The 27905-nt window shown below is 43.6% G+C and overlaps 1 protein-coding gene across 1 annotated transcript; it reads right to left on the reverse strand.

The window, feature by feature from the left end:
• Positions 1-9: 9 nt before the first annotated feature.
• Positions 10-26095, reverse strand: zdhhc17 (zinc finger DHHC-type palmitoyltransferase 17). The gene is made up of 17 exons (XM_068586142.1): positions 26021-26095; positions 17588-17691; positions 16780-16902; positions 15502-15579; positions 14524-14668; positions 14181-14245; positions 12521-12683; positions 12303-12428; positions 10848-10990; positions 9273-9375; positions 5675-5797; positions 4972-5034; positions 4777-4870; positions 3700-3783; positions 3465-3622; positions 3260-3354; positions 10-2923 (listed from the first exon to the last, which is right to left on the reverse strand). The coding sequence occupies exons 1-17, from the start codon at positions 26081-26083 to the stop codon at positions 2785-2787; spliced, it is 1869 nt and encodes a 622-aa protein (XP_068442243.1). The 5' UTR covers positions 26084-26095; the 3' UTR covers positions 10-2784.
• Between the last annotated feature and the right edge of the window lie 1810 nt (positions 26096-27905).

A 27905-nucleotide genomic window follows, 5' to 3' on the forward strand; every position in this document is an offset into this window, starting at 1 on the left:
TTGTTCACATTTGACTGTATTTTATTATTAAAGCCATTAAAACTGAACCATGCCCATATGTTTACATCTGAAGCGGAGTTACAGTGATGTCTGAAGGTGGGCAGAGAGGCACTGGAGATGATTATGTGCTTTATCTTTTTTTTGAGTTTTTTTGTATTTATTTGATTATCCCACATGGCGAGGAGAGAGGGGAGACAGAACAGAGACTTCTCAGGCTGCTGGAAGAACTAGTGAGGACTGATACGGCTTTGAATTCATGTCCTGGATGAGCTCTGCCCTAGAAAAACAATGAACCACGAGCCCTCCTATTGAAAAGGCAATAAATGAACACAAGTGGTTATTTACTGGTTACTGATATGAAATAAAGTCACGACCTTTTGACCTTTAAAGCACGCAGACATTAGCGGCTGTGTGTTGTCTTTGCAGGGCAGAGATGACATCAGTGGTTGGTTAGCAAGAGGGAGGAGGGGGGTGATGACATAATCACCCCCTTCTGATGATCATGAGGATGAGGATGATGATGAAGATGCAAACACAAGGCCCAAAAGTTCCAGAGGCCTTAATGTAATAGAACCTCCCCTCTACCCTTTAAACTATTGCATGATCACATTTCAGCTTTTAGAAAACAAAAAAAAAGTTGGCGTCTGCCTTTAGTTCTCTAGTGTCTTTGCTTTACAATTTGTACATCCAGTGGTAGAACAAACCCAGCGATATATGACATAGAAATGTAAAACAAAACAAAAAAACCACAAGCATGGAACATTCAAATATATTACACACTTGCACAGGTGAGCCCGACCGCAAAGCCGGCGACCTGAAAGAAAACTTCCACTAAACACACTGGATTTGAGAGAAATAAAACGGATTAAAAACAAAAAATAAAAAAAATACAGACAAATGAACGTAATGCAGAAAAGTACTTGCAAATACTTAACATTCACTATATACAGACACGTGGCTTGCCGGGCTGTCAGCATGGTGACGACTACGGGTCGGGTTGATGGAGGGGGACGTGAGAGCCCAGCTGTCCCGAGCATCGTACATGCAGTGGATAGTCCTCGGCAGGGTAAAGTCGGAGTACTTCGGGGTTAAAATGCCTATAGACAGCAGTGTCGGACATCACTAGAAGCTACGGTCATACACTTGGAGTATAGTCACTTGATCCTCTTCTTTCCGTTCAGTTGAAAGACCTCCCCTCCTCCCCCAAACTCAGGAAAAAAAGAAAAAGAAATCCAGGAGCACCTTCAACTAACACTGACGAAAAGAAAATAATTACAGAGAAAGATATTGTTTATGTACAGGTGCACATTCTTTACACTTCAGTCCATCCTGCTGCTGACTGCGGGGGTCCAGACAGGAAGTGATGGGAGTTGGCCTCGTCTGATGGGGCCCCTCCTCCTCTTCCTCCTCCTCCTTTTCCTCCTCCTCCTCCCAGTAAACAATGGAAGCCTCGGTGTGAAGCGCCGCTGCTGGGCCCGTGTGTTCAGTAACAGCAAAAAAAATACTACAAATAAATCATCAGTGCAATGTCGTAGGCAGACAAAAGACAAACACAACAAATAAGACTTTACAGCTGTTTTTTGAGAGAAACACACACATGGAATGAACCTTCCTTGTAAACTCGTCCGTCCTCCCAACGCGTTCCTCTTGCTCTTATACTCTGCTGCTAATAAATACACTCGGGCTCCCGTGTCAAACCGTGACAGGTCCTTGTTTAATCATCTTCTCTCATAAAATCCTTCTCGGCTAAAATGATGTGAAATGTAAAAATGGTGGCGCTAGCACATAGTTACTTTATCTATAAATCGTTTTAAAATAAATATACCTGTATCACATTGTCTGGAGGATATTTTCTGTCACCTCAACGGTGCTGGTCGCCGCTGGAGGAGTCGCGCACGCCGTCCCGCATTAGTGCGGCATGGCGGCGGTTTTTCAGTTTGCTAAATAAGAAACCACTCGGATGTTCCCTCGGCGGGGGGACGTGGGACTCCTGCAGCGGCTCCACCTCTCACCTAACTCTGATGCGTTCCACTATGTTGGCAACTCCTCATCAGCTCGACTCACGGTGCAAAATCAAGACCTTTAAAAAAAAAAAAAAAAACATTCCCTTATCTCTATCATACTTAGAAACAAACGCATGATTAAAAAAAACTATTAAATAAATCCATCTGCCTCCCTGGCCACCACAGTTTAACTTCCACAGGAACAACAGAGTTCCTGAACCAATCAATGCAATAAAAAAAATAATAATTACGTACAGGGCATATCAACAGGGACACCATAAATAAGGATAAAAAGGGGCGGGGCAAAGAGCGATACTGCCATGTTACGGCGCTGCCGTCTCCGCAGCGGCGTCTCCGGTACAAACAAAAATGCTTTTATTTTGAAACTCCTCTGGTCCGTCGGCCTCTCTCCTCTCCGATTGTGCCTGGCAGCAACGCACCGTCCAAAAGGGCCGAGGAGAAGAGACGAGGAGGAGGGGTGGGACGGCTGATGCTGTAGAATAGTAGTAGTAGTAGTAATAGTAAAGGTGGAGGGAGGGGGTGTGGGTGTGGCGTTGCCCCGTAACAGCATGCTAGTCCTGGCTGGATTTGTATTTTTTCCAAGTCTTTTGATCGGTGTGGGAGAGATGTTCCAATAACAGCAAGCGCTCTGGAGAACAGCATCGCTCCGATATGAACGCCGGCGTGGGGATGGGACGGGGCGGGGGGGTGGGCGGGGACGGCGGAGGGAAATCCTTCTCAGAGACACTGGACTCCCCCACCTTCCCCTTTCCTTCCTCCTCTACACCAGCTGGTAGCCCGAGCCTGACGTCTGGTCGTACTCTATTGTGTACTGCGTGGTCCAGTCCACCGCCACGGGCCGGATCAGACCGCAGCAGCGGATCTCAAAGAAATCTATGAGGTTTCTGATGCAGCCGTGGCTGCAGAGAGAGGAAGAGAGAGACAGGGGAGCATGAGCGACATGAGTGAAGACATAGTCATAACTAAAGAGGACTGTCACGTGCGTCCGGGGACCTGCTGGTGGCATCATTTAAAGTAGCTTAGCATCACGCTCTTATCAAAACCAGTAGCAACAAGTAGGAAAACTGGACCGCCGAGAGTTCAGTGGGAGGTTGCTCTGACCCAACTGGCGCTGAATCAAGTGACATCGCTTGAGGATATTATTAAGACCGGACGCAGCTTCAACGCTTTTACTGAAACTCCCCGAAATGATGAGATTCAGCTCTCTGTAGCAAACCGATAAGAAGATCACTCACTTGAAGGGGCTTTCGATGGACGTGGCAGTGACTTTAAAGTGCTTGTATCTCCGAGCGTTCATCCTCTCGTTGGTGGTGATTCCCAGAGCCGCGATCTAAGAGAGGTTAAGTCAAAGAGGTCAGACAACATGTCACAGGCATGAATATCAAGTTCAAGGCACGACAGCCTGTCAGAGCGACATTGTAACTCCTAGTTCTCCCAGACCTGGTAGAGCTGGCACATGATGAGCACCGCCACCCACATGAAGTGGAAGATGCTGTTGAGGAACATCCAGAACATCCAGGGAGAGCAGGAGGCGATCTGGGTCAGGTAGAGCCAGAAGCCATCCTTGGCATAACTGGTGGCGCAGTGGATCCTCCAGTCTGAGGGAAGAGAGACCGGAGAGAGGCAGTGAGCGGAGGAATGGGGCGAGGGGAAGGGAGCGAGGTCTCCTACTCACAGGAAATGCAGCCGTATATCATCCAGCAGATCATGCAGAGCAGGAAGAACAGGTAGCCCATGAAGTAGCGGTGATTCCCACTTCCTGTTGAGGAGAAACAAACGTGTCATGGCCCGTCACCGTAGCGCGATGCTTTGGTCGTCTGTGCCAGTGAAAGAGAAGTGATCCATGTTGACACACATTCACAGAGAGACACGCAACCTCCACAGCGAGGGAAATGTCTCCATTGTGAGTGGCGCTTTGAGCTACATGTTTTCATCCGTCAATGCCAGTAGTTTGGCATGTATTGTATTTGAGAAATGAAAACTTTGACCTGTTGGCGGCACGAGAGGAACAGTCTCTTACGGTGACATGATCGTCTGTACCACGCGTTGCTTCGCCACCGGCTCGCTCGCAACCAGTGTGCAGAGAAGGAATGCGTTCTATTACAATTTGCTCTAATTAGCAAAAGCTATCATGCTAACAAAGAGGGTTAGAATGCTAATGTTAGCGTTTAGCTGAAGTGCAGTCTCACAAAGCCTGATGTTAGTGAATAGGAGCGATGAAGAGACCCGTTAACACCGGCTCCTGAGAAGGAGAATCAGTTATTCACAAAGGCTCTTGCAGCTGAGACACACACACTCTCTGGCTTCCCTTTAGGACTTCCTCCTGCCCGCTTCCTTTCCTGCATCTTGTCCTTCTAGCCTTCTCCACTGTGTCATGTGGACTGACACACATGTAAATGAAAACTAGCTTCAACAAGGCTCTGTAAAATAAAGTGGAATGCAGTAACCAGACATTTTATACAGACTTAATCTGGTGGAATTTGGATCAGAGCTCATTAAAAGAATCCATTCCAGTTTACTCGAGACGTGCAGCGATCCCCTCGGCATATTTGTTTTCCTGCTGTGTACCAGATCAAGAAGAAATTAAAAGCAAGAGTCAGGGACACATGTTTCTTCTTGGAGCGGAATATGGAGCCGCTGAAACTCGGCAATAAAAAAAGCCACAACTCTCAGTCGGGGGAAGAAAACAAGCCGAGTGTTTGGAAGAGAGCGCGTCATTCGAGCTCGTGAAAGTGCGGCGGCGTTGACGTACCGACGCAGTTCCCCACCCAGGGACAGTGGTGGTCGAACTTGGCGATGCAGCGGTTGCACACGGCGCAGTGTTTGGACCTGATGGGCTTCCGTATCTGTGAGGACGCAGTCGCAAAAGAAGCACAAAAAAAAACCATTATTATTTCTACGTGGCTCTGCGTGTATTGTCTCGTGAGAGAGAGGAATCACATTTTACCAAGCAGGTGCTGCAGAATATGCTGAGATCCAGGCTGCCCGTCTCTGCCAGCTCCACAATTGTCTGGAGGAAGGAAACGAGAAAACAAAAGCGGGATTTAATGGTTTAATTGAAGCGGACAGAGGCAGAAAAATTAACTGGCAACTGAGAAATTAATCTTGTAATTGGCACCGCAACAAAAGACCCACTGACAGCGCACAAGCTGAGGCTGATGATCCACTCAACAAAAGATACAATGGAATTGTACTGAAGGCAAAAAATGCTTGACATAAAGGGTTTGGATTGGATCTAATCTGAAAAATAAAATAAATCCAAGTTTGCTTTTACAGCATTACAGACATTACGTCACTGTGCAAACAAACAAAAGCTGCAAAAATCAGAGTAAAACAAGAGGTGGAAGGGGGCTCCTCCGCAGTGAATGGAAAGCTTTGAAGCCTTTGATGCAGAGACGAGCCGGAGCTGTGCTGGACAATGACGGGTAAATATAGCTCTTCATCAATCACGGGGGCCTGGTGGGAAGAAGAGGCCTGTGTTGTCCCCCATTAGAGCGCGATAATGAGGGCCGGAGCCACCGAGAGGCCAGAGGAATCGGCCGCTGCGGCCTCCTCGTTCACGTTGGAACAAATGGATTCACTGCACATACGCGTGAAGTTGAAGAAAAGCAGCATCACTAAGCAGACGCTCCTGCTGCCGGCGCCTTTACCTTTTTCTTCTGCTCCTCGGACGCTTTGATGATTCCCGGGTCAGACTTCCAGGACTTGCCAAAGTTGTAGAACAGAAACAGGGTGTTTAACAGGAAGGGCAGGTGGACGGTGGCGAAGGGGAGATGTGGAGCCAGAGTTAAGGAGGACAAACAAACAGCTTCTTCTGCATCTCTTTTACCACAATCAAATCCTATTCACTCTTGAGAATCCTCCTGTTTTTAAGCCGTTACGTCAACAAAACAGTGTCCTGTATCCGACTGCAACGACTTGAATAAGAACTTGTCTCATCTCGACTCACCCATTACGGGGACGAGGGAGACCATGAACCGTCCTCTGAGAGGAAAACTACCAGCAGCTTGTATGACAGCCACTCGTGCAGGTGCGCATGACTCAGCTAAAAACCCACAGGAACACAGCCAAGTGACACGAGCGGCCTAGTACTGTGGAGGCCTCGACCCCTATTTCCTAATGAATGACTGAAAACTGAAAGTCGGAAAAGTTTGACGGAATCTTGAAAAATATTACTATATTTTTATTTCCCCCCACGACTTTCAACAAAAGAATGGGTAATGGAAGCTGGCGGAGCATACATGTGCTATAAATGTGTTTGGATCATATTCGAGGCTTGAAATTAAACACCTGCACTGTTGAATGCATGCCAAAAGTGTATGTGGGAGCTCGTTGAATATCACAAGTTTTCAGTGTGAGGAACCATTTGTCGACCAAATGCATAAGTCAGAGTAAATAATCCGTGAACGTATGAAGAGAACTGGACGCAGTGTTGGAGGCAACATATGGCTTCTGATCTTCAGCATCACAGGGGCCCATAGAGCAAGCGCACTAGTGTTTCCTGTTATCCGGCTCGAACGGCCCCTCGAGCCATGCAGCGAGGGTTGCTAAAAAGTAGGCCTGCCTGGACATCTGAACCTCATCATCCATCAAACACTACTACCATTATTATGTACAATCAAAGTCATCATTCTTTAAATAATACATTCAGGTTTAACTGCAGGGAGGAGTTTCTTTTCTTCTACTAAATAGTAGGGGCATTCAGACTGAATACTTGGATCTGGATTGCCAAATCCAGCCTAACGGACAATAGTAAAGTCCTCTGACGCACGTGGGACACACACAGGATAAGCATGGAAATAACATGCCTTGACAGCAACTTTCCTTTCACCCCTTTGGCACAGTTACGACTTGACTGATGAGCACTTACCTAGCACTGGCAGAGTGGGAGGCCTCTCCACAAGTCCCTAAAGACCACACGCAGCCATTGATCTTCAGAAATATCCCCATAAAGAACCGGGTGTACGACCCCCTCAGAGCTCGCTGTTGGTCCGCTCGCTCAGCTGACCAGCGGCGATGCAGAGCGATCGATGCAACGCTTCAGACAAATGGGTTTGAAGGCCGAGGGGGGAGTTTCTGACCACAAGAAGGTCCCAGGGAGATTCATCAGTCTGCTGCTGCAGACATACTCTGTCACTATCGAGACATTAATGCTACATCAGTACAGTACTGGACTCCAAGGGCATCGCTCATTCTGTTCTTTTCAGACGTCCGCCTGCTGGAAATGCATTCATGAGCAAAGTCTAACGAGGAAAATATGATGAGTCTGAAAAGGACCAAAAAAAACAACATGTATCATCTTACAGCTCCACCTATCATTTGATCTGATTTCAACCACAGGCTTGAGGGGGAGGATGAGCTCACAATAGCAGAAAGTGGGTCACAACAGGATAAAAAGTTCCTAACTGGGAGGTGGTACTTTTCCGTCCGCTACTTATGCTTTGTTTAATACGAAGTCGAGTGCATCGAGAGTAACCGCTGGTGTCAGGTGCCAATAAACCATCGCAGAGGGAGAGAAGATTAAAAGAGCTACAGTCAAACAAGAAAAACAACGTAGATGCACAAACTTTTACACCTCAGCCAAGCATTATCTGATGGTAACTGTTGGAGGATTTAGGCAAATGGACACCTAAATGTATATTTTAGATATTTAATTTCAATTTGTCCAAACGGAAGACATGTAATAGAAGCAAAATAGCCAACAACCAGTGTACAAAAAACAATGTCTCGCCTTAAAACAAGCACCAAACCATCCAGTCCCACAGTCCTCCTGATGTCCATATCAATCAATTTGCTTAAACACATGTGATTATAAAAATATAACTCTTTTGTATGGCAACAAGGACAAAAAACAACTGTTCACCAGAGAGAGAGAGAGAGAAAGAGAGACGTCAGGAACATGACTTTCAACTAAAAAGGCAGACAAAAGACACCATTAATGGAAGCAGATTCAGCACCCTGGCTTAATGACTGCCGTGATGGCTGGAGGGCAACCGAGAATAACTCTTTCTCACAAAGAGATGTCTCCAGACAAGAGAGAACCTGCCTGCTGTCAAAAGGGGACAACTTTTGATCTGTGCGCGAACAAACATTTACCCGACTGCAGGTCGAAACGTAACCTAACCGCTGCTCTTTGAGGCCGGGTGCACGTGTGGAAACCTGGCTTAGGGAGCAGGTCACGAGCAGCTCTGTCACTGTAGCAGATTCTTTCCGTCGGCTTTATGTCGAGGAGACACGCCATACACCCACGAAAAAACATGCTCAGAACAAATCTCCAGCAGCAGTCGGTTTTTTTTTTGTGTTAAACAAGACAGTTTTCTTTTTCCAATAAGCGCAGGTCAAAGTCCTCCTCCTCTCTCTTCCCATTAGCAAGGCAGTGAGGCATGAAATCAGATGCCTTCCTCTCACCTCTGGTAATTAGTAGCTTCCCAACAGAAAGGCATCTTCCATTTAGGAAAACAAGAACAGAAAAAGTGAGTCAACTCTTTGCCGTTGCTTCTCTGGGGTTCACCCAGCTGCTGTGACACACTGACCTTCCTGTTCAACCGGCACATTACGTGTTCACTACAGTTTCACTTAAATATCCATCACAATGAGACCGCTTGAGCCCGCAGTTGTTCCACATAGTTTCCAGCCTTTCTGTGGTAGGCAGAAGGCCTGGAACTTAATCTCTCTGACTGTCCCTGCAGGCCAAGACGAGTACTTTCATCCTCTGCAACCCAAATGTGAATTTCTTTTAAATATTTTACAAGTCCATATATTATTAAGATCCATCCTGCTTGAAGATCACACGCTTGCCAAATTTACAAACTGCCCTGACAGATTCATGAAACCTCTTGACTTTGATTGAGTGACTGTTAATAAGCCAAAGATAAATCCCCCATTTTAACCAGCATGTTACACACGTGCAAGAATTTTTTAATTGATGTCTGTTTTCCAGACAGCGTGTGCCCGGCTCTCAGCAAAGTGGGACTGCACGACCATAAAAACGTTTAGTCTCATAATGCGCAGAGCAAAGCTCCACGAGAAGTTGTCCCAATTTAGTTTTCTCTCCTATGATGCAGTATATATGCAGTCTTTACTCTAAGCTAAGCTCGTCTGCTACTGACTGTAGCATCGTTGTGTGTTGTGCGCACAGATCATTCATCTCATCGAAACCACAGAGCTGGATAAAGAAATTTCTCCTTGAATGTTAAACTGTTGATGGAATAAAACACAGCCTGACGCCGTCCTCAGACGGAAAAGGATATCGTTCCAGAACCAGTAGAACCAGGTGGCGTACATCCAGAACTTGGTGGCCAGATAGATTCCCAGAGGGAGAGCGCTGTGCATGGAGTGGTCGAAGAAAGCCCTGCAGAGAGCGAGGAGACAGGAGGGTCACAGTCACCAGCAGTGTATTACAATCTGTTCAGTTCTGAGCTTTTGTTTTGCTATTGTCCCATTATATTATAAATTATTTCTGGAGTTCATAAGAAGCCACAATTGTTCTGTAACGGGCACCATTCCCACTGCGGGCAGTGCTCAGCTCATAGCTTATGAGTTCAATGTATCAAGGCCCTCTCCTGCAGATGTGAAACTGCTCACCGTAGCACACCTGGGTCTCTGATCTGAGTCAGCAAAAATAAACTAAACCATAACCCGCAGTTGGACTCAGTCACCATTGTTTTTTCACCAAGTAGCTATTCCAAGAATGTCAGTAAATAGAAGCTACCACGCTGCGTGACGGGTGTTATTTTAGTTACAGAGCGAACAGACGTGAGGGGCACAACAAACTCTAGCAGCAGGACCAGGTGGCATTTGGCTCTACAGAGGGACATGGGGGCGAGTACCATTACAGGAGACCTTCAGTCATGCGTAACAAAAGAGCTCGTCTGGATCCTAATCCTGCAGGATCTGCCATGACTGCAATTTGACAAGTAAAAATTACACCGTAAATTATTTAACACAGAGGTCATGCAATAAAACGAGTCCAGTGTGGATTATTTAGTAGTAAGATTTTTTTTGTTCTTTGTGCACAAAAAGAACAAATTCTGCCTCTTTCCTGGAATTATGGAGGCTGCTAAGCCAATTATAAATAACATTTGAGACAGCATTTTGGGTGAAAATTCAGGACCTTCATCGCTCTACACAGCTGGGGGACTAGCTCTGTATCGGATGTCGTTTTATACATTCAAAGCTTTAAATTAGGTTTTTGAATGGAATTTTGAACATCTGTTGTCATATTTTATGATTTCATCCCACTAAAGATGGGAACATGATTTTTTTTTTTGCTGCTAGAACGCCTTGTTAATACAGCAGCGAGCAGGAGAGTTAACAGTCTTTAAAAAGGCTAAACACAAACCGTCACGGTTTGAAGCAGAAAATATTGTGAACTGTGGAAATGATTACATTCAGCTTTTTTTCAAAAAATGTTGGCTGAGATAATTACAGAGACGATGGAAGCAAGAACGTGAGGGAAAGAAAAGGTGGAAGCCTGAGGACTTCTACCTTACTAACACAATCTTTTTGTAATTTATTAATAACAATAATCAACGTTATGAATGAAGCTTCGAGCCATTCGGTACAGCCCTCCGACCCAATCGCATGTAGGGAAATTTGTTAATATTATAAACACATAAATAAGCCAATATAATACAATATAAATATAATATAGAATAATCATGTCGATACAACCACATGTTAAGCTGAGCCTTGACATCATACCTGGGATGATGTTGTTAAATTCAAGTTAAATACAGACTGTGATATGGAGACATTTTATGCAAAGACATGAGGTCCTCTAGGAATCCTCGAGCGAGCGTCGTTCACGTGACTGAGACGTACTTGGAGAGGCACTGCACGGTGACCCAGACGCCGGCGTACATGAGGGCCTTGATCAGCCAGGAGTCAATGTCCAAGTCAGCGATGAATCCAACCAGCCAGATGACCAGGAAGGGTGTTGCCAGCATTACCTTCTGCCTGAACTCCTGCAGGAGGACAGGAAGGAGACAGGAAGGAGCAGGTAGAGGAAAGAACAGCAGGGTAGGATATATAGGAGGAGAGAAGATAGATGGTGGAATGGTGGAAAAACAAGGTGAAGGAGAAGACAAAGTATTGGAGGAGACAGAGAAAATGAAGATTGATAAGAGACATGTTAGTTGGGCAAGAGATGAGACGAGATAAAAATGGAAAACACAGATGAGAGTCCTACAAGCAGGAAGGGGCCCCATTGAGCTTCTGGTGGCTACAACGAGTTTTGTCAAAGTATTTCCTGTATTTCTATCAGCCGGGGTAATGAATCACGACCATAAACATCTCTCTACTGGCCGATTAGAAACAGTGTACACATTTACAATCGTTTCTATTCGACGCAAGAGTATTATTATTAAGTCATCGGAGAAATCATCGTGAAATCGTCATGATATAAAAGGTTCATTGTTAGAAAACAAGCAAATAAAGTGTCAAATCAAGCAGTCTATGTGTTATAGTCATTTGTATTAAATCACATTTATCTCTCTCAGATGTGCAGATATAAAGAAAGGAAAGCAGCAAACCAAACAAGTTAGATGTATTCTACAAATCTACACAACAGCAGTGGGGATCTGAACCAAAGGGGAGGCAACCCTCAGATGGGATTGGGAATCAATTCTAGTGTCTTTTCTACAGGCTAACTCAATGTCTCATTCTGAAATGTACCTTCAGTAACTAATAATATCCCAGCAGACAAGTGGAAAGACAACAAGAGTTAGAAACAGTTTTAAGTAGCAACAACAAGTCTATGCATGCGTGACAATATTTCTGAAAACAAAATGCACATAAAAACATTCTGAGACAGAAACATGTTTAACACCTGCAAGTAAGCAAGTAAACATAGTTTAAAAAAAGTGTTTATTGTCTATTATCCCCCACTGTGGCGACTGGACGCTATAAAAGTTGTCCCTCTGTTTTGCGGTGTTTCAGACATAACCCGTCATTTAACAGTCACCTCCTTCCTGTCAGGCCGTCTGATCGAGGACCAGCTTTGGACTAAAAGCTGATCACAGGTCTAGATATGCTGTGATGCTGCAGCAGCGCACCGGTTCAGTGTGGACAGGCCCGTCTGAACTGAGACGGACCATCAGACAGGGAGACACAAAGGTCAAAGGTGTCTTCGCAGCGAAGATTGGATGGTTCAATGTGAGCCGACTGAAAAAGTTTCTGTCTATTGGTTCAAATTTAAGCCTACAATTCCCATTGTGTGATGCGTATGACATTTAATGTAATGTATTTGAGCGTGTGTGTGTGTGTCAGAATGTTTACCTTGTCCATCTTCAGTCTTTTTAGGTAGGACGGGCTGTCGTGGCCTTTGGCTTGCCACGCTTCCTGTAAGTGATTGATCATCCAAACGTTCTTCCTTTGCTTGGCGAGATCTAGCGGTGTTTCACCCTAAAAACAAACAACACAAGAGCGGTGTGTAAAATAAAATCTACCCTGCCAAAAAGCTCCGGGTGAATCAAAATAAGATCAAGGCGTCGCACCTTGATGTTCTGTGCGTCGACGTTGGAGTTGGCGTCCAGCAGCAGGCTTATGACGGTGGTGTTGCCGGCCAGCACGGCCCAGTGCAGCGCCGTGTTCTTGTGATATTTGTCGCCCAGGTTGACAGAGACGTTGAAGGTCAGGAGCAGCCGGGTGGGATCCACACTGTTACACAAGGGAGGAAAAGCAAGTGAAACAAACGGGTGCGACATAAAGACGAAGATAACGAGAAGGTGACAAAATAAATAGGGCAGTTGGAAAAGTTTTGAATCTGACTGATATCTAACACTTTATAACCAAACCCCACTTGTTTAAAAAGGACTGTGTGTATGATTTGGTGACATGCAGTGGTGTACCACCTACTACTACTACTACTACTACTACTGCTGCTGCTGCTGCTGCTGCTGCTGCTGCTGCTGCTGCTGCTGCTGCTACAACTACTACTGCTGCTGCTGCTGCTGCTGCTGCTGCTGCTACAACTACTACTGCTGCTGCTGCTGCTGCTGCTGCTGCTGCTACAACTACTACTGCTGCTGCTGCTGCTGCTGCTTCTGCTGCTGCTACAACTACTGCTGCTGCTGCTGCTGCTACAACTACTACTGCTGCTGCTGCTGCTGCTGCTACAACTACTACTGCTGCTGCTGCTGCTGCTGCTTCTGCTGCTGCTACAACTACTGCTGCTGCTGCTGCTGCTACAACTACTACTGCTGCTACAACTACTACTGCTGCTGCTGCTGCTACAACTACTACTGCTGCTGCTGCTGCTGCTGCTACAACTACTACTGCTGCTGCTGCTGCTGCTGCTACAACTACTACTACTACTGCTGCTGCTACAACTACTACTACTACTGCTGCTGCTGCTGCTGCTGCTGCTGCTACAACTACTGCTGCTGCTGCTACAACTACTGCTGCTGCTGCTACAACTACTGCTGCTGCTACAACTACTACTGCTGCTGCTGCTGCTACAACTACTACTGCTGCTGCTGCTACAACTACTACTGCTGCTGCTGCTACAACTACTACTGCTGCTGCTGCTGCTACAACTACTACTGCTACAACTACTACTACTGCTGCTGCTGCTGCTGCTGCTGCTGCTACAACTACTACTGCTGCTGCTGCTGCTACTATAGCTGCTGCTGCTGCTGCTGCTACTACAGCTGCTACAAGCGTGACGGAGAACTTTGTGGCATTCAGTTAATGTAAAAACAAAAAGATATTCGAGCATCAAACTTAAGCACATTTGAGATGCTGGAACCAAATTTATTTTGGCTATTTTAGCTTGAAACAGCAGCATATTTCAACTGCTAGAAAGCCATCAATGTCATTTGAAAACTATCCATTGAAATTTGTGAGCATCTGATTTAATTTCTTACATTATTTATGGAACTTCTTAAATCAGTACCTCGTTCGTTTTTACACTAAATTCAAATGTGTTGCTGCTAATGGGTCAATAAGTACATCTTCAAATGAAGGAACAGGAATAAAAAGCTGATATGGGAATGTTCAGCTGAAGCCGACTTGTTTCTGTGTTAGGATGAGGAAGTTGTGCATGTGGCTGCAGTCAGCAGAAACATGCTTCAGCTTGCTCGTGGTAAAGTGTTTCTGAGGTTTGGGCTGAAATGAATCCCCGAGCTGTCGCAGCAACGCGGACAAACCCCACACCTGTGTGTCCTGTAAGCCGCCCACATCAGAGGAGTCATGCCGTTCTGATCCATCATGTCCACATCCTGATACAGAGGGAAGAAGCAGTCAAAAAAGAGAAGCAATGTGGCTCCCCCTACTGGAGAGCACCGGTGCAAATGTATATCAGACTTGTCCCAAAGTGGCTGACAAAACCCAAATGACACAGACAGGAAACACACATGATAGTATGCTGCTAAACCTGATGGACTGCAGTGAACTTTCTAAAGATATCCAGTCACACAAGCACATGCTCCAACAGCACCATTTTGTGCATTTTAAGATCACGCTCTTTTCCTGACTAATGAGTGTTGCTGTTTCCCACCTGTCCTTTGGCGATAAGGTAGGCCACGATGGAGGTGTGGCCGAACTGCGCGGCCAGATGAACGCAGCTGCAGCCCTCGCCGTCGATCAAAGACGGGTCGGCGCCGTATTTCATGAGCTGCACCACCATGGATAGATGGCCTTGTCTGGGAGGAGATGAGCACAAAGCACAACGTCATCAGCTACTCAAAGAATAACACCGTTTAAAACGAAGAGCAGTGTGCTCGGATGTCCTTTGAGCTTCAGTGAAGGCGCTTCATGTCTTTATGCTGATGCTAGCGGGTGAGACTCAGGGAAAAACAACTCCCACCTTTCTCCTGAGGTTTGGGGTGAAGGAGGTTGAAGCCATTTTCCCTTGATCGTACATTTAGATGCCGAGCGAGCGCCCAGGCTGAACTCAACAGTCCAAAGATCAGGGTCTCATTTACTCCAGCTGCTGTTAAACTACCAATTATTCCACATGAAATGATGTGGCCGTATATGCGGCCGCAACATCGAGAGACCAACTGCCTGTCTGCTCTTAAAGGTCACCGACGGGTGGATGGGACACATGACTCCCGAGTGTGAGTGTGAGCGGATGCCCCGTGTGTCAAATCGATCAATAATTCAGGAAGAGGAGCGCTTCATGCCCCCCGCTGTCTGCTCGGGAGATATGTTACATGATGACTGAGTGATCATGACAAAAAGAAATAAGACCCTCGATCAAGGAGAGTCATCATTGTGTGTTCGTGGGAGGGATTTACAATGAAACGCGGAGGAAGCTGGTGGAAATCTCTTCTCTAAAAAGAGAATGAATAACAAGTCTAAAATGTTTTAGCGACCACAATCCGTAGATTCAGTTGCTTTCTGTTGTAAATTTGCAGGAACGAAAGGAAACGTTTTATTGTCACAGCAGGAATTGCATTTAAAATAATAATAAATAAAGGCTCTGTGGAATCCATATGTCCACCAAAAGGCAGATGTGTCATCTGTGCGTCACCTGGTGGCCCAGTGCAGAGGTGTGGAGTTGAGGTCTCCTCCCAGCTGGTCCACGACGCCTCCCTTTGATATGTAGTACCTGCACACACAAACACAGTCGTCAGGTGGAACTTCATGGCTCATCCATTCATCCGAGAATCTCATTTTGATAATCTAATCTAGGTGTGGGCTGCACGGCTGGTTAAAAAAAAAAAAACACAATGGATAAGATTATTGCTTATCTTCTGAAAAAATATTCGGACCTGACGCCCCGAAAACTAATTTTGGCAGTCAATTAAACCAAACGTACTCTGGCTCCGTTTAAAGTGATTATATATTGAATATATCTTCAGGTTATGGGTAATTTCAAGGTTATGGGTAATTTCAAGATGTCATTTTAAGATCGAGGAAAGTGTGATGAGTTTTTTTCTCCTTAATTTTCACAGTTTTATAGACTAAAACAATAAGTTGATCTTGGAGAAAATGACAATGCGGCTCTGATTTGTCTCTGTGTGCTTTTAGCAACACTAAAGGGAACCAGATTTCTCTAAAGACTATCCGTCTCTGGTACTACTGCCAGGATACGGTGAGTTAGCAAACGTGACAAAAAGTTAAGTTGCCCACTGAACCTTTAATCCTTAATGAACACAGAGTACATGTTGGGAGTTCAACACGAAGCTGCCCTCTTAATAAAAAGGCAGGACCGCAACGACTGAGCTAAATACTTATTATGACCCTTTAATTCCTGTAACATTACCTATTTTAAGCAGCAATTAGAGAAAGGTACAAGAGTGGCTGGAGAGAGGGTCGGTCGCTGCCACTCCAACTGACCAGGAGAACATTTATGATGTCTTCCACACACTAATACGTTTGCAACATCAGCGTTCATTGCAAAATTTGCTTTAACTCTGTTTTCACTGAGCGACCTGGATCGAGCTAGTTTACGTCTCAGTGTGCAGAAACAGGGCCACTGTTTTCCTCTGAAGGGGGTGAAGAGAGGAAAAGGGCTATTCCACAACAACAACAACAAAGTACACAGGAAAAGCTGTCCAAGCAAAGAGAATTGTGTAAAAAAAAAAACAGAGAAAAAAATGCAGCTGCCACATTTATTTTTTGTCTATGTAACCTTTCTTTACAGCATGCTGGTTGAGCACACTTCTCCCTGTCATATTTTGCTTCATATTTCAAACTTGCACTTGGGAACTGACCGGTGCAACTGCACATCTCCAACAAGCTGAAAGCACAACCGCCCCAGGTCTCTCACCTCCACCAACTCCGTACAAAACGTGACTGGACTCACTTGACCAAATCTATCCTGTTGTTGATGGCGGCCCAGTGAAGGAGTGTTACGTTTTCTTTGTCAGGCTGCCGAACATCGAAGCCCGCCTCCACCAGCTCCCTGCAGCGCTCGAAGATGCCGTACCTGAGGAAGAGGGGCGAGGAGGGATTAAAGTCTCCAGATGAACATAAAACCTAGACGCACTGACGACAACCAACACACACACACACTCCGACATCACACCTACACTGTGGCATGACATCTTTTAGCAGATATTCCTGACCTCGACTTCAAACAACATGAATGTGTTGTTGTCTATGTAGTATCCCACAACGCTTCAGTTGTCTTATCAGGAAACATTTCCATGTTTCTCCTCCTGCCCCCGACGGTCTCTCATTATTTTCGGAGCTTGTGAATTACTTCTTTAGCATAAGCTGACTCAGACAACCCGTTGAGAAAATGGCGGCGTTCGCTGTGTAAGTAAGTAGACGTGAACATGCTGCCCTTCAGTAATGATGTCACTTTTTTTTAAATGTAAGAGCTTGAAATGTTTGATGTATAGAGTCCAACTGTTAAATAAATTAGAAAATAAATTCATTCAGAGGGTACGTTGTGAATTTGAAGAGGTCGTCACAGTTTCAAGTCACAGTTTGTATTTTGAATAAAAAGCCATAACCTCGCTGACCAGTTAAATTATTACACTGACGAAAACAAACAACTCCGCTCATCACTTCTTGAGGTTGCATCGAAATCTGACCACGTGACCGAAAGAGCCCAAAACTCATCTTGATGTCGTAAGACAACAACACGTACATGCTGATCTACTTACTGTGTGGCTTTGACAATGTCCCAGTTGCTGTAGTCGTCCACATGGTTTTTACGGCTGACGGTCTCAGGGTAGCCGTGGTTGTAATGACTCTGCGGTTTGATTTCCTGAAAAAAGAGGACAAGAGAAAGATTGTTAAGGTTATGCTGCTTTATTAGATCATGAGCACAAGAACAGCTTGGCATGTGGGACGCGGTTGCAGGTGTGTGTTGAATACTTAATTTATGAGCGTCATATCAGACAAAGTTTTTTGTTGACATTTTAACTTAGTTTGAACCTTGAGTGTCATTTAAAAACAAAAAAAGGATATTTAGGCTAAATTTTAAGAATTGCACTGAGTGTTATCATGTTGTCATTTACACAACGACCTTTACACACAAGGTAGGGCTGTCGAGGTGAAGGAATTTCCCTTACGGTATGGCTGACCTTGATCCAGATTCTTTATTGTGAGTTTAGTATTATGGATAGTGTTGCTCTTTGGACACTGATGTTATAAAACCAATTAAATACTGAACATCAATTTTGAGATGCTTTGGTTGCTATAATATTGAATCTATGTACACAGTACTTTGGATGAAGGGAAGGGTTAAACACGTAAGGGGAGAGGACGAACCTGTTGGTTTATGTGTGTTCATTTCACCTCTATTCATGTATTCATTCAATGTAGCCTAAATTGTGATATTACAGCTGAGTAAAAAGGCACAGTGAGAAACGTAGCGTTTTTCCCAAAGGGAACATTTACAATCAGGAAGAAAGAAACGCCTACAGTGCAGCTCTCAGCGCCGAAGAGACGCAGGGCGTCTGACTACCAATCCAAAGTTAGGGGAAAAGAGAACATGGCCGTTGTGGCGGTTGCTTGCCATCCCCTGCGGTCGGCTTGTCAATAGCGCAGATTTTTTAGTCCACATTGCGGTTATTGTGACAGCCCTAATTCCTGGGGGAGTTCAAGTGTGACGAAGGTCTGACAGGCCATGACGTTCAATGCAATCCTTTTAATCTTAACATTATTAAATGCACAAAATGTCCACATGGTTGCTGAGCTGGAACACCTCTGTATGTGCTTCACATCTCCAGCACTGTATCCTTTGAGGCAATTTATGCTTGGCCTCGTCCCCCAAATAACATGTAATCAGTGGCTCTGCCCACGACAGCAGAGTCTACGAAGGATCACATGACAAGATGGGTGGAGCTACGGTGACAGATACATAATACCACCAAAGATTATGAACTTTGAACAATGATAAAAAGACCAATTGTCCTGCCGACAAAACTGAAGGGAAAGTGAAGTCAGTCAAGCCAACCTGTACACACCCACAAAGTGAATGTGTGTACAGGTTGGCAACACACCTTGTGGGTGTGAAGGTGCATTATTGATTAGACGTCCACACCTTACCACAGGTGTGTGTGTGTGTCTCAAGGTGGGGAGCTCTGCCCGTCAGCATCTTGGATGTTGGAAGCTGTGGACGTCCAGCCACAGAGAAATGGCATCGTCACTAATGATGCAGGAACTTGGTAAGTTATATAGATATTCACTCCTTCTACGGTTGTCATGAACAGGGATGTCAGCCATAGAGAACAGGCTGTTTTAACATGGCGGTCTCCTGGTTGACCAGCCTCAAGCGGATATTGGAGCAACTGTAGTTTTTGGCTTCATTTGTCTGCAGCAGATATTGTCTTCTTGCTGCATTCATGCTTAGTGACTTGTCAACACAGGTATAATCGCATTATTAAATGCGGAATTGTGCGCCAGTGAGTGCTTGAATTGAGCCATCTTTAATGCTATTAGTTCCACCTTTGATTTTTATGTTATGACAAGTCAAAATGTCTGTGAATCGTATTCATTTGGAAACAATAAAGAAACAAGAGTGCTCCGATCAGCCCAAGGACATCCACATTTTAATCGGCAAGAATTATCCAGAGAGCAAAATAATATTATTGTACGAGAGGGACATGCTTGACTGAACTAGTAGATTAAGCCCCCAGTGATGGCCTCGCTCCACGATGACACTTCAGCTTTCGTTCCAATAAATGGTCACAGTTTAAAAAAGAAGGAAATAAAAGCTTCGGGACAAAGACAAAGACGGGCTTGTCGAGTCCTGTTGCTGCTGGAGATCTAATCTGTCACACAGATGTGGCGCCTGTGCAACTCGCATTCAATTAGCCTCCATAGCAACGTCACGGACAACCGTAATTATCCTCCATCACTCGGAAACGAGGGCTGCGTGTGGTAAACACAGAGCTCTCACACGACCCTTTCGCCATTCTGACTTTCTGGGGAAAACTGCAATTTTTGTATCCACTTTGGTGGTGCTAGTTGTATATTAAAGTTATTTGGAGTCTCTGTCTTAATACCCTGTTTTCACAAGAAATTATGTGAAATTACAGAAGCAACACACACCAGAAATACACTAGTTTCCTCATGGCTTTAAATAAACCACCTCATGTCATGATTGGATATATACACAGACCTCAAACCCACCTCCAAATGACAACTCTACATTTGCATCAATATATATGTCAAATAAATAAAACCAGATCAGATTTCTTTACCATCTTCACATTTTCTAGTGCACCTGTTACCCAACGTTTCATTTACCTAAACACCAAAATAGTTTTGATTCAAGGATCCAAAGCATTAAAAATCATGAGTTGTAAGGAGGAGAAAAGTATCAACGTTGCTGTGATACTACGGGGCAGAAAAACAGAAGTTAAGATGAAGGATTTTATTTCATTGAGTTAACAAGACTGAGGAGGAGGGTGAACAAGAAGGGTGTAAAGTCAGGGATACGAAGGTGACCGTCTCACAAGCTGCCAAGGAGGCGTTCTTACTTTTCACAGCCAAGATTTGGTGATTTGCAAATCCATACAATCTGTTTCAACTACCCCGTGTGCTATTCAGACCAGAATGGCTGCCAAAGGAAAGTGAGAGTAGCTTGAGTATGATCGTGACTGTGCTGAGCCTTTTTCCAACGGCGGACTGACACAGAAAAAAATGTGTTTTTCATCTGGATATTCAATTGGAGGGAGGAAACGTTCTTTTCAGGGACGGGACGAAGATGTCCTGGCTCTAAAGCTTCAGACAGCAACTGTTGAATCACCGTCTCCATCTCAACCTTCCACGGAAATAACCTTTGACACCTCACCGTTCACAGTCACCCAGCCCATTCATTATCTCCTGCCATCTACAAAGCTGACGATGGCATTTGCAACTGTATTGATGTGTATTTCTCCAGACTAGGGAGGCCCCGATACCATTAGCGATACCTGAGTTTTGGGTGTTGGCCAATAACAGGTACCTATCCGATATCAGTGTGGTCATCAGTTATCGCTTACTGGTTAATCCAGCACGTGATCTGGAGCTATGGAGAAGACACCGCAGGAATTAGGAGCTTCTGAGCAGCCTGGAGATGTTCTTCATCACTACATGTAGGCTGTTGATTATATATATATATATATATATATATATATATATATATATATATATATATATATATATATATATATATATATATATATATATATATACACACACATATATATATATATATACACACACACAGACATTATATACACACACACATTATATACACACACACATATATATATATATACACACACACACACACACACACACACACATCCACGCTAGTTTAATCTAGCACATCATGCCATGACTGCATGTTATCACTTAACTGTCCAAATATTCATATCTGGCAAAATTATAGAATCTAAAATTTGAGAGGAAAATCCGAAAATATGAAACCTTGGCTCAACAAATATTATGACATCATGTTCAAAGTAAAATAATCTATAAACATAGAGTATAATGAAATAAAATATGCAGAGGACAAGTTGCTAAGAGAACTTTGTTCTCTAAAAAAAGTTTTGTGCTGCTTAACAAAGAGCTGCAGGATTTTGAAACTGTGAGCGACGAACACGAAGCTGGCAATTAACGGCAAGGTTTGTGAGAAAATTAAAAGGTAAAGTTAGCTCAAATGATGTGACAACATTCCTAAATTCCTCATATTTGAACTGTCACAAAAATATCTGATTATAGAAAATGGCATTTGCTGCACGATTAATTCAGTTTTTCGCCTCTTAATATATACACCTGCCTCACAGTGACGCATACAACAAATAGACAAGCAGCATTGATGATATTCTCAACACGTTCCACTTCAGGATTGATTTTAGGTTGAACCTCATCTGTTCGGGGAGGCAGTGGGGTTGGTCAGTGGGACATATGGCGAAGGAGGGAGATGAGGTCACGTGTCTTGAGCCAAAAATGTTACACAGCACCATTTCTACAAAATGCATGTTTGTGTGTTTACCGTAAGATCAACAGTAGTGGTAATAGTCACAGCAACGGGTGAATACAATATGGGTGACCAATTCACAGTTTAGAATCAACATCAAAATCAGAAACACAAAAATGATAATAAGAATAATTACAATAGTTTATCACTGCATCTGCAATGCCTACTTTGCTGAGACTACGTGTCACTGTTATTGTGTTCTTCCTCTCGCTGCCTGTGGTCATAGCTCAAAATCTGATTTGATCTGAAATGAGAGCCGTTTCGAGGGACTAATTCAATACTCTAGGCACAGTTTAAGTCCATGAATCGGGAGGAAGCAGAGGGGGAAACAGTATTTTTGAAAGGGGAACAATGAGAACGCTCTCAGGAAACAGACTGCACTTTTTTTTCAGTTTGTAAAGTATCCAATCAATTGCCTGAGCATGTGCCCCAACTTATTTGCCTTTTATGGAAGAACACTCATTTGCTTTACAAATGATTGGGGTGAGAGCCGTGGATATTTGTCTCTTACATTCCTCGAGAGGTAACGCACACGTGCGTTCGACGTGCTGAGAAAAAGAAAGAAAGCGGTATTGGTCCTCCTGAGCATGCAGCTAAACTTCTGATGCTCTAAATTCAGGTGCCTCGTGCATTCAGCCTCGCTCTGCTCTCACTACAATCTACCCAATGACCCAGATTTCTAGCAGCACCCTGCTGAAAAGAGGAGCAACCTTTAGCCGAGCACAAATAGGCTAAATGAACCCAATCCGAGATGAAGATACTACTGTCAGACATATTCTTTCAATATGACATGTCGCAAAAAGGTTTTGAATACACTGGAGCTCTGCAACTCTAAACTCCAGGCAGAGTTTATAAAAAAATAAATAAACATTGAGCCAGTTGGCGGTGCTCAGGCTAAATGCTGCATGACACTGGTGTTTATTGCTTTATTTTGAATAACGAGGTTCCTTCTTGGGGTTTAAGAGGTCTTAGGTGCGATGCAGCCGCTATGGGGAGTTTTTTAAAAACATTTTTTAATGTTCGCATTGTAAAATCAAAGTTCATCAAACGAGCAGATTCAGACAACTAGTTCAGGCCTGGCATTCTGACAAACAATTCCCACACTGGTGTTTTAGACAAGGCATAAGTACAGTTATGGTCTTGTATATAAAGTGTCAACAAAATCCCATATACTGTTTCTCTGATCTACAATTTATGTGGATGAAAGATGTTGTATTTAAAGCCTCTCCTGCACAAACGGGTCATTTACATAAAACACAATGTGCGTATTAAACATCAGTTGACAATAAACAGCTACCTTTCTCTGGCATTGTTTTTGTTTCTGTATGTTATACAAAGCACTGGCTCAGCCTCTAACACTGAATCCAGACGAGACTACTCCACTAAGTTGGTCTGAGGTCTTGCACACTTCCCAGTCAGGTTGAGCTGTAATGAAAGAATCACTAACAATTCATTGTGTCAGGGGAACAAAAAACAGATGGTAATTACATTTCCATTAATTAGGAGCTCTCTCTCTCTCTCTCTGTCTCTCTCTCTCGTAAAGGTAAAATGTCGAGGAGGAAAGAGCTTCAACCGCTGGTTGTGGTAGTTTACATCTGAATGTTACAGTATATAAAGTATAATAGTGAGGAAAATTATATGGTACACACTGCACCCACATGTAAGATCAATTACCTTGTAGAAACTGATCAATTCAGGTATTACATATTTGCAGTTTGTCCTTTTCAGAAAGGCTGTAATCTAGAAATGACTTGTGATTAAAGTCTTTAGAACACACTGAACATTTTGAGATGCAAAAGCATTGATCAAGTCTGTTTGTCCGGTATGGAAAAGGTCCTCAAGACCGTACAGCCACAGGGTGTACTACGCATGTTACGCATAGTGTTTGATCCCATCATTAGACTGCTGTCATACGCTTCAACTGTAGTTCCATCAACCAAACTGCCAAAACACAAAATGTCCAAATGTGACCTTACTGTATTACCAAATACTTGGATGTTGCAGCTCACTCAACACCTTCCCTCTCACGTCCACACCCGCAGGTCACTCTTTGTCTCTCATTAATCTATTTTATAAGTCAGGTTTGTAGGTTCAATTTAAAAATATTTTTAACAATATTTATATTAAATCAAATTATCTGCAAGATACACAAGTCCATTCTGCATTCAACCTAGATAGAGAGGGGTGTTAGCTGATATATGTTGTCCGATTCAGAGAAACGTTTGTAGGTATAGCTCACTGTTTCTGTTGTAAAGTGTCACAGCAGCATCCGAGGTAGAAAAAGTGCTCATAATCTCAAAAAGAAACAAGGTTTTATCTCAAGTTATAATCACAAAATTTACTGTAAATTAACGAAATGTAGAATAATCTCACAAACTACCATCTTCAATTGTTTGATTATAGTTGCTTTGTGCAAACCAAACTGAACATATTTAACGTACCCTCATGGACCACATGGTCCCACTATGGGGTCACGTGTGAATCGAGAGCCAATACCGCAGTGGAGACAAATCTATTTGTGGCAATTTGACAGCTTATCATGTGGCAACATTGCCACTGAAGTTCCATAATGTCATAATGTGGGAGCGAGACTTTACATTTAGTTTTTTTTAATTAAACTGTTGGATCACAAACCAAAATTGCTTCATGATGTTCAAACCAATTCCAACAATAGCCAAAACCAGGATATAAATCACATTCTCCTTTTTTACAATGTTCACTACATATATTGACAGAACTGTTAGCATTTTCAGGACTCAATGGACATTGAATATGAATCCTTTGACTGCGCACTGCCAGGATTAACAGTTACTGATCATGTCTGAAGTTATCCGCAGGCTGCTAACCAACAAGCCAAACAGGAATACTGATGGAAAAGCATGCCAACTTTCATTGAGGTAAAAAAACTGCTCTGTATGTAACATGAGCTCTTCCTGATATGTAGATCACCTGCAAAGCACAGATTATAACACAAGGCTGTGTTTGGTATGCAAAACCTAACGAAACATATCTCTATCCAGAACCAGAATGTTTTGATGTTAAGTAGCAAGGTACAGCAGTATGAGCCCGTGATGTGAAATGAAAGAGCGGAATATTAATGGTTTGTGATTAACAAAATGGTCACAACAGCCTATGTGGCCCTATCATTTGAGTTTTATGGTATACCAGAGCCACTACAGTCACATGAAACGTGTGTAGTAAAACATAATAAAGAGAGGTAACTTAGGCTCATTTAGGTTCACAACTTCATGCTGGCGAGGTGTCATTAGCTGACAATGTCCAAATGAGTCGATTTCCGCTCCATTGTAATCAATTAATTGAGTCATTGTTAGAAAGAAAACGATGAAGACATCCTCCTTTATTGTTCATTTCAACCCACGTGTTTATCTTATCTGGTATTCTTTGCATAACGACGTACAACAGCATTACGACAGAAACGAAGAACGCTAGCTAACGTTACCAGACAAATGGTCAGATAACGTTAACGCTCCTGTAAACCCCTCTCAGGGAGAACCCGCTGTCACGTTAGGTTAGCTCGCTGACAGCGACTGCAAAATGTCTTACTAAGACGTGAATATCGTTTATAGTTGTGTATTTCCTTCGGAGCTGTTCATTTCAACTTATTATGATTGGCGACTGGACAGCCCAGCGTATTGTACCCTGTACACTTGACCCCACTGTAACGCTACATCAGCGCAGCTCTGCCAGCTACCACTGCCAGCTCCGCTAACGTACAAAGCTAACGTCGTACGGCTGACAGGATTAAGCATTAACGCCACTTTTTCCCATTAAAGACTTAAGCACATAGCTTACAGTTTCGTTTGCTAGCAGCACGGTGTCGTCGCTACATAAAGCGCCACCTAGCATAACGTGAACGTTAACAGGAACATCTGCCCATCGTTTCCTCGCTATGCAGCAGGAGGAGGGGGCTAGCGTTAGCACCTTTAGCATCGTTAGCTTCCTGCCACCCTCCACCCCCCCACCGTTAGTCCTGCAGGGGGCATCGGAGTTTCCCGAAAAAGCTCGGCAAAAACCCACAGCCACCCGCGCGCAGACTGGCGCAACGCCTTTTATCTATGTTTATGTGTCCGCGCGAAGTCGTGAAGTCCAAGGACCATACCTCGGGATGGAGAATAGGGACGCAGCCAGCTTCTTTCTCATATTCCTCCATAGCGTCGGCCATCTTGGTGGTGATGTTCGCAGAGCATTGTGGGAAACAAGAGGCTGTGTGTAGGGGGGAAACAAACAGAGGAGGAGAGAGGAGTAGTCAAAAAGAAAAACACAGATGGAGGACAGGCCATATCACATAGAATGTCACATAATCACAACACAGCCAGTGACCCAGGGCTACTGGTATACAGCATTGATTCATGTTTGTGCTGTCAAATTCAGTTGCATGCATTGTTATTGTAAATATTACCTTACAGGTTTTATGTGAGAATGGCCTGATGTGGCCTATGTTGTCTCCTGTCACTGTAAGGTCATGGTGGACAGACAAGAGAATATGGAAAAGGTGTACTCTGGTTACACAACGAACACTGGGTATGTAGATGTGTGCAGAGAAGCCAAGACGAGTAGTCGAAAGGGGCCCATGGTGCAGTCCCCCCACCCCTAAATTAGTTGGTGAATCTGCAGACAGCATAGTCAACCAAACTGGCTCGACAGAAAAACAGTTATTGAGTTGTCTTACGTCATGTGATTAAGATGTATTGTGAGCAAAATCTGAAGCTCAAATAAAATATTATTGTATTCTTTTTGGTTCAACTACAAGTACAATGTATTTTTTATAAGCAATAAATATATCCAAGTGTTTTTTTTCTTCTGATAAGAATATGGAATAGAATAAATACCATTTACATGGTTCTCAAGTGATTATGGTCACGAGAAAACCTTCATAATGGCAGACATGAATGACATTTGACATTTCATGAGAAGGCCAGAAGAGATCATGGACCACATTGCAGTTACTGCTTTGTGCCTCTAGATGTTCTCCAAGTCCCATCCCACTCTACTAACCCTAAACCTCCATCAGCCGCTGGATGTCACTCTCTATCCAAGCAAGAATGTATGCAGCTTGTTGACTGAAAACAACTGTAGTAATACTGTACAGTTTATAAATCTACATGTTATTTTTTATTGTGTCATTACAATATTACCATAGGAACTTTAAGAAAAAAAGAAGAAGATGTACATCTATAATAGGATACCTGTGATAGCAAGTTGACCACAATTAATCCCAGAAATTTGCTGTTTTTTAAAGTGATATTATATAACCCCCTTTACACAAATATAATTACACACAAATGTATTTCATTACACTGAATACATACATTTTTGCATTTAATTAATAAATTGCTTAAATTAGTTCACCCAGAGAAGAGTGGTAATGGCATAACGACAATCCTACATCATCATCGCATACAAAACTAAATGTCGATCAAGCATTGAAAGTGTTCAGCTGGACTGCGTTTGGAGCGAAATTGGACTGGACTGGTCACATGTTTACGATGCCGTGTCCAGCCAGGCACATCAGATGATCACCGAGCAGAAACCAGGGAGGAAGTCTCCAGTTGTTGCATTAAGTTAACTCGTTATAAATCAAAGACAGGATATTAAGTGTTTGGCCTTCAAAATAAAAGCAGGACTCGAAATCGCACAATCGCTTTTAATTCCACGACAAAAAACTGAATGAGCTTGTCAGAAGGAATGAAAACGATTCAATAACACAATACTTAATTGATTGCACATAACCTTAGTGAAGTCAATACAAGCAGATGGAAGAGCTATGAAAAGTCAGAAGAAAGACATGTTGAGTCACTAGAATTATAAAATACACATCTAAAAAAAATAGGGTTTTCAAAATCAAACATATGAAAACGATATTCCCATAAACTTTGAAACAGAAAAACTGCACGATGGTAACTTTTTTTACTTCGATATGCATGGAAAGGGAATGACATTTCATAAAAGAGTTTCAGGATTTGGTGTCTCGGTGTGCGTGGCTT

This window comes from Clinocottus analis, unplaced genomic scaffold, assembly GCF_023055335.1.
Source record: "Clinocottus analis isolate CAN_PGR_092001 unplaced genomic scaffold, fCliAna1.0.p SCAF_20, whole genome shotgun sequence".
Lineage (NCBI taxonomy): Eukaryota > Metazoa > Chordata > Actinopteri > Perciformes > Cottidae > Clinocottus > Clinocottus analis.

Bases quoted from the DNA above. Each gene is read 5' to 3' on its own strand.
- zdhhc17 (XM_068586142.1), bottom strand. From the start codon at position 26,083: ATGGCCGACGCTATGGAGGAATATGAGAAAGAAGCTGGCTGCGTCCCT. The intron at 12,684-14,180 runs GTGTGGGGTTTG...CTTGTGTAACAG, and splicing joins GCGGCTTACAGGACACACAG to TGTGGATCCCACCCGGCTGC. The intron at 3,784-4,776 runs GTACGTCAACGC...TCTCCTCAACAG, and splicing joins CTGGGTGGGGAACTGCGTCG to GAAGTGGGAATCACCGCTAC.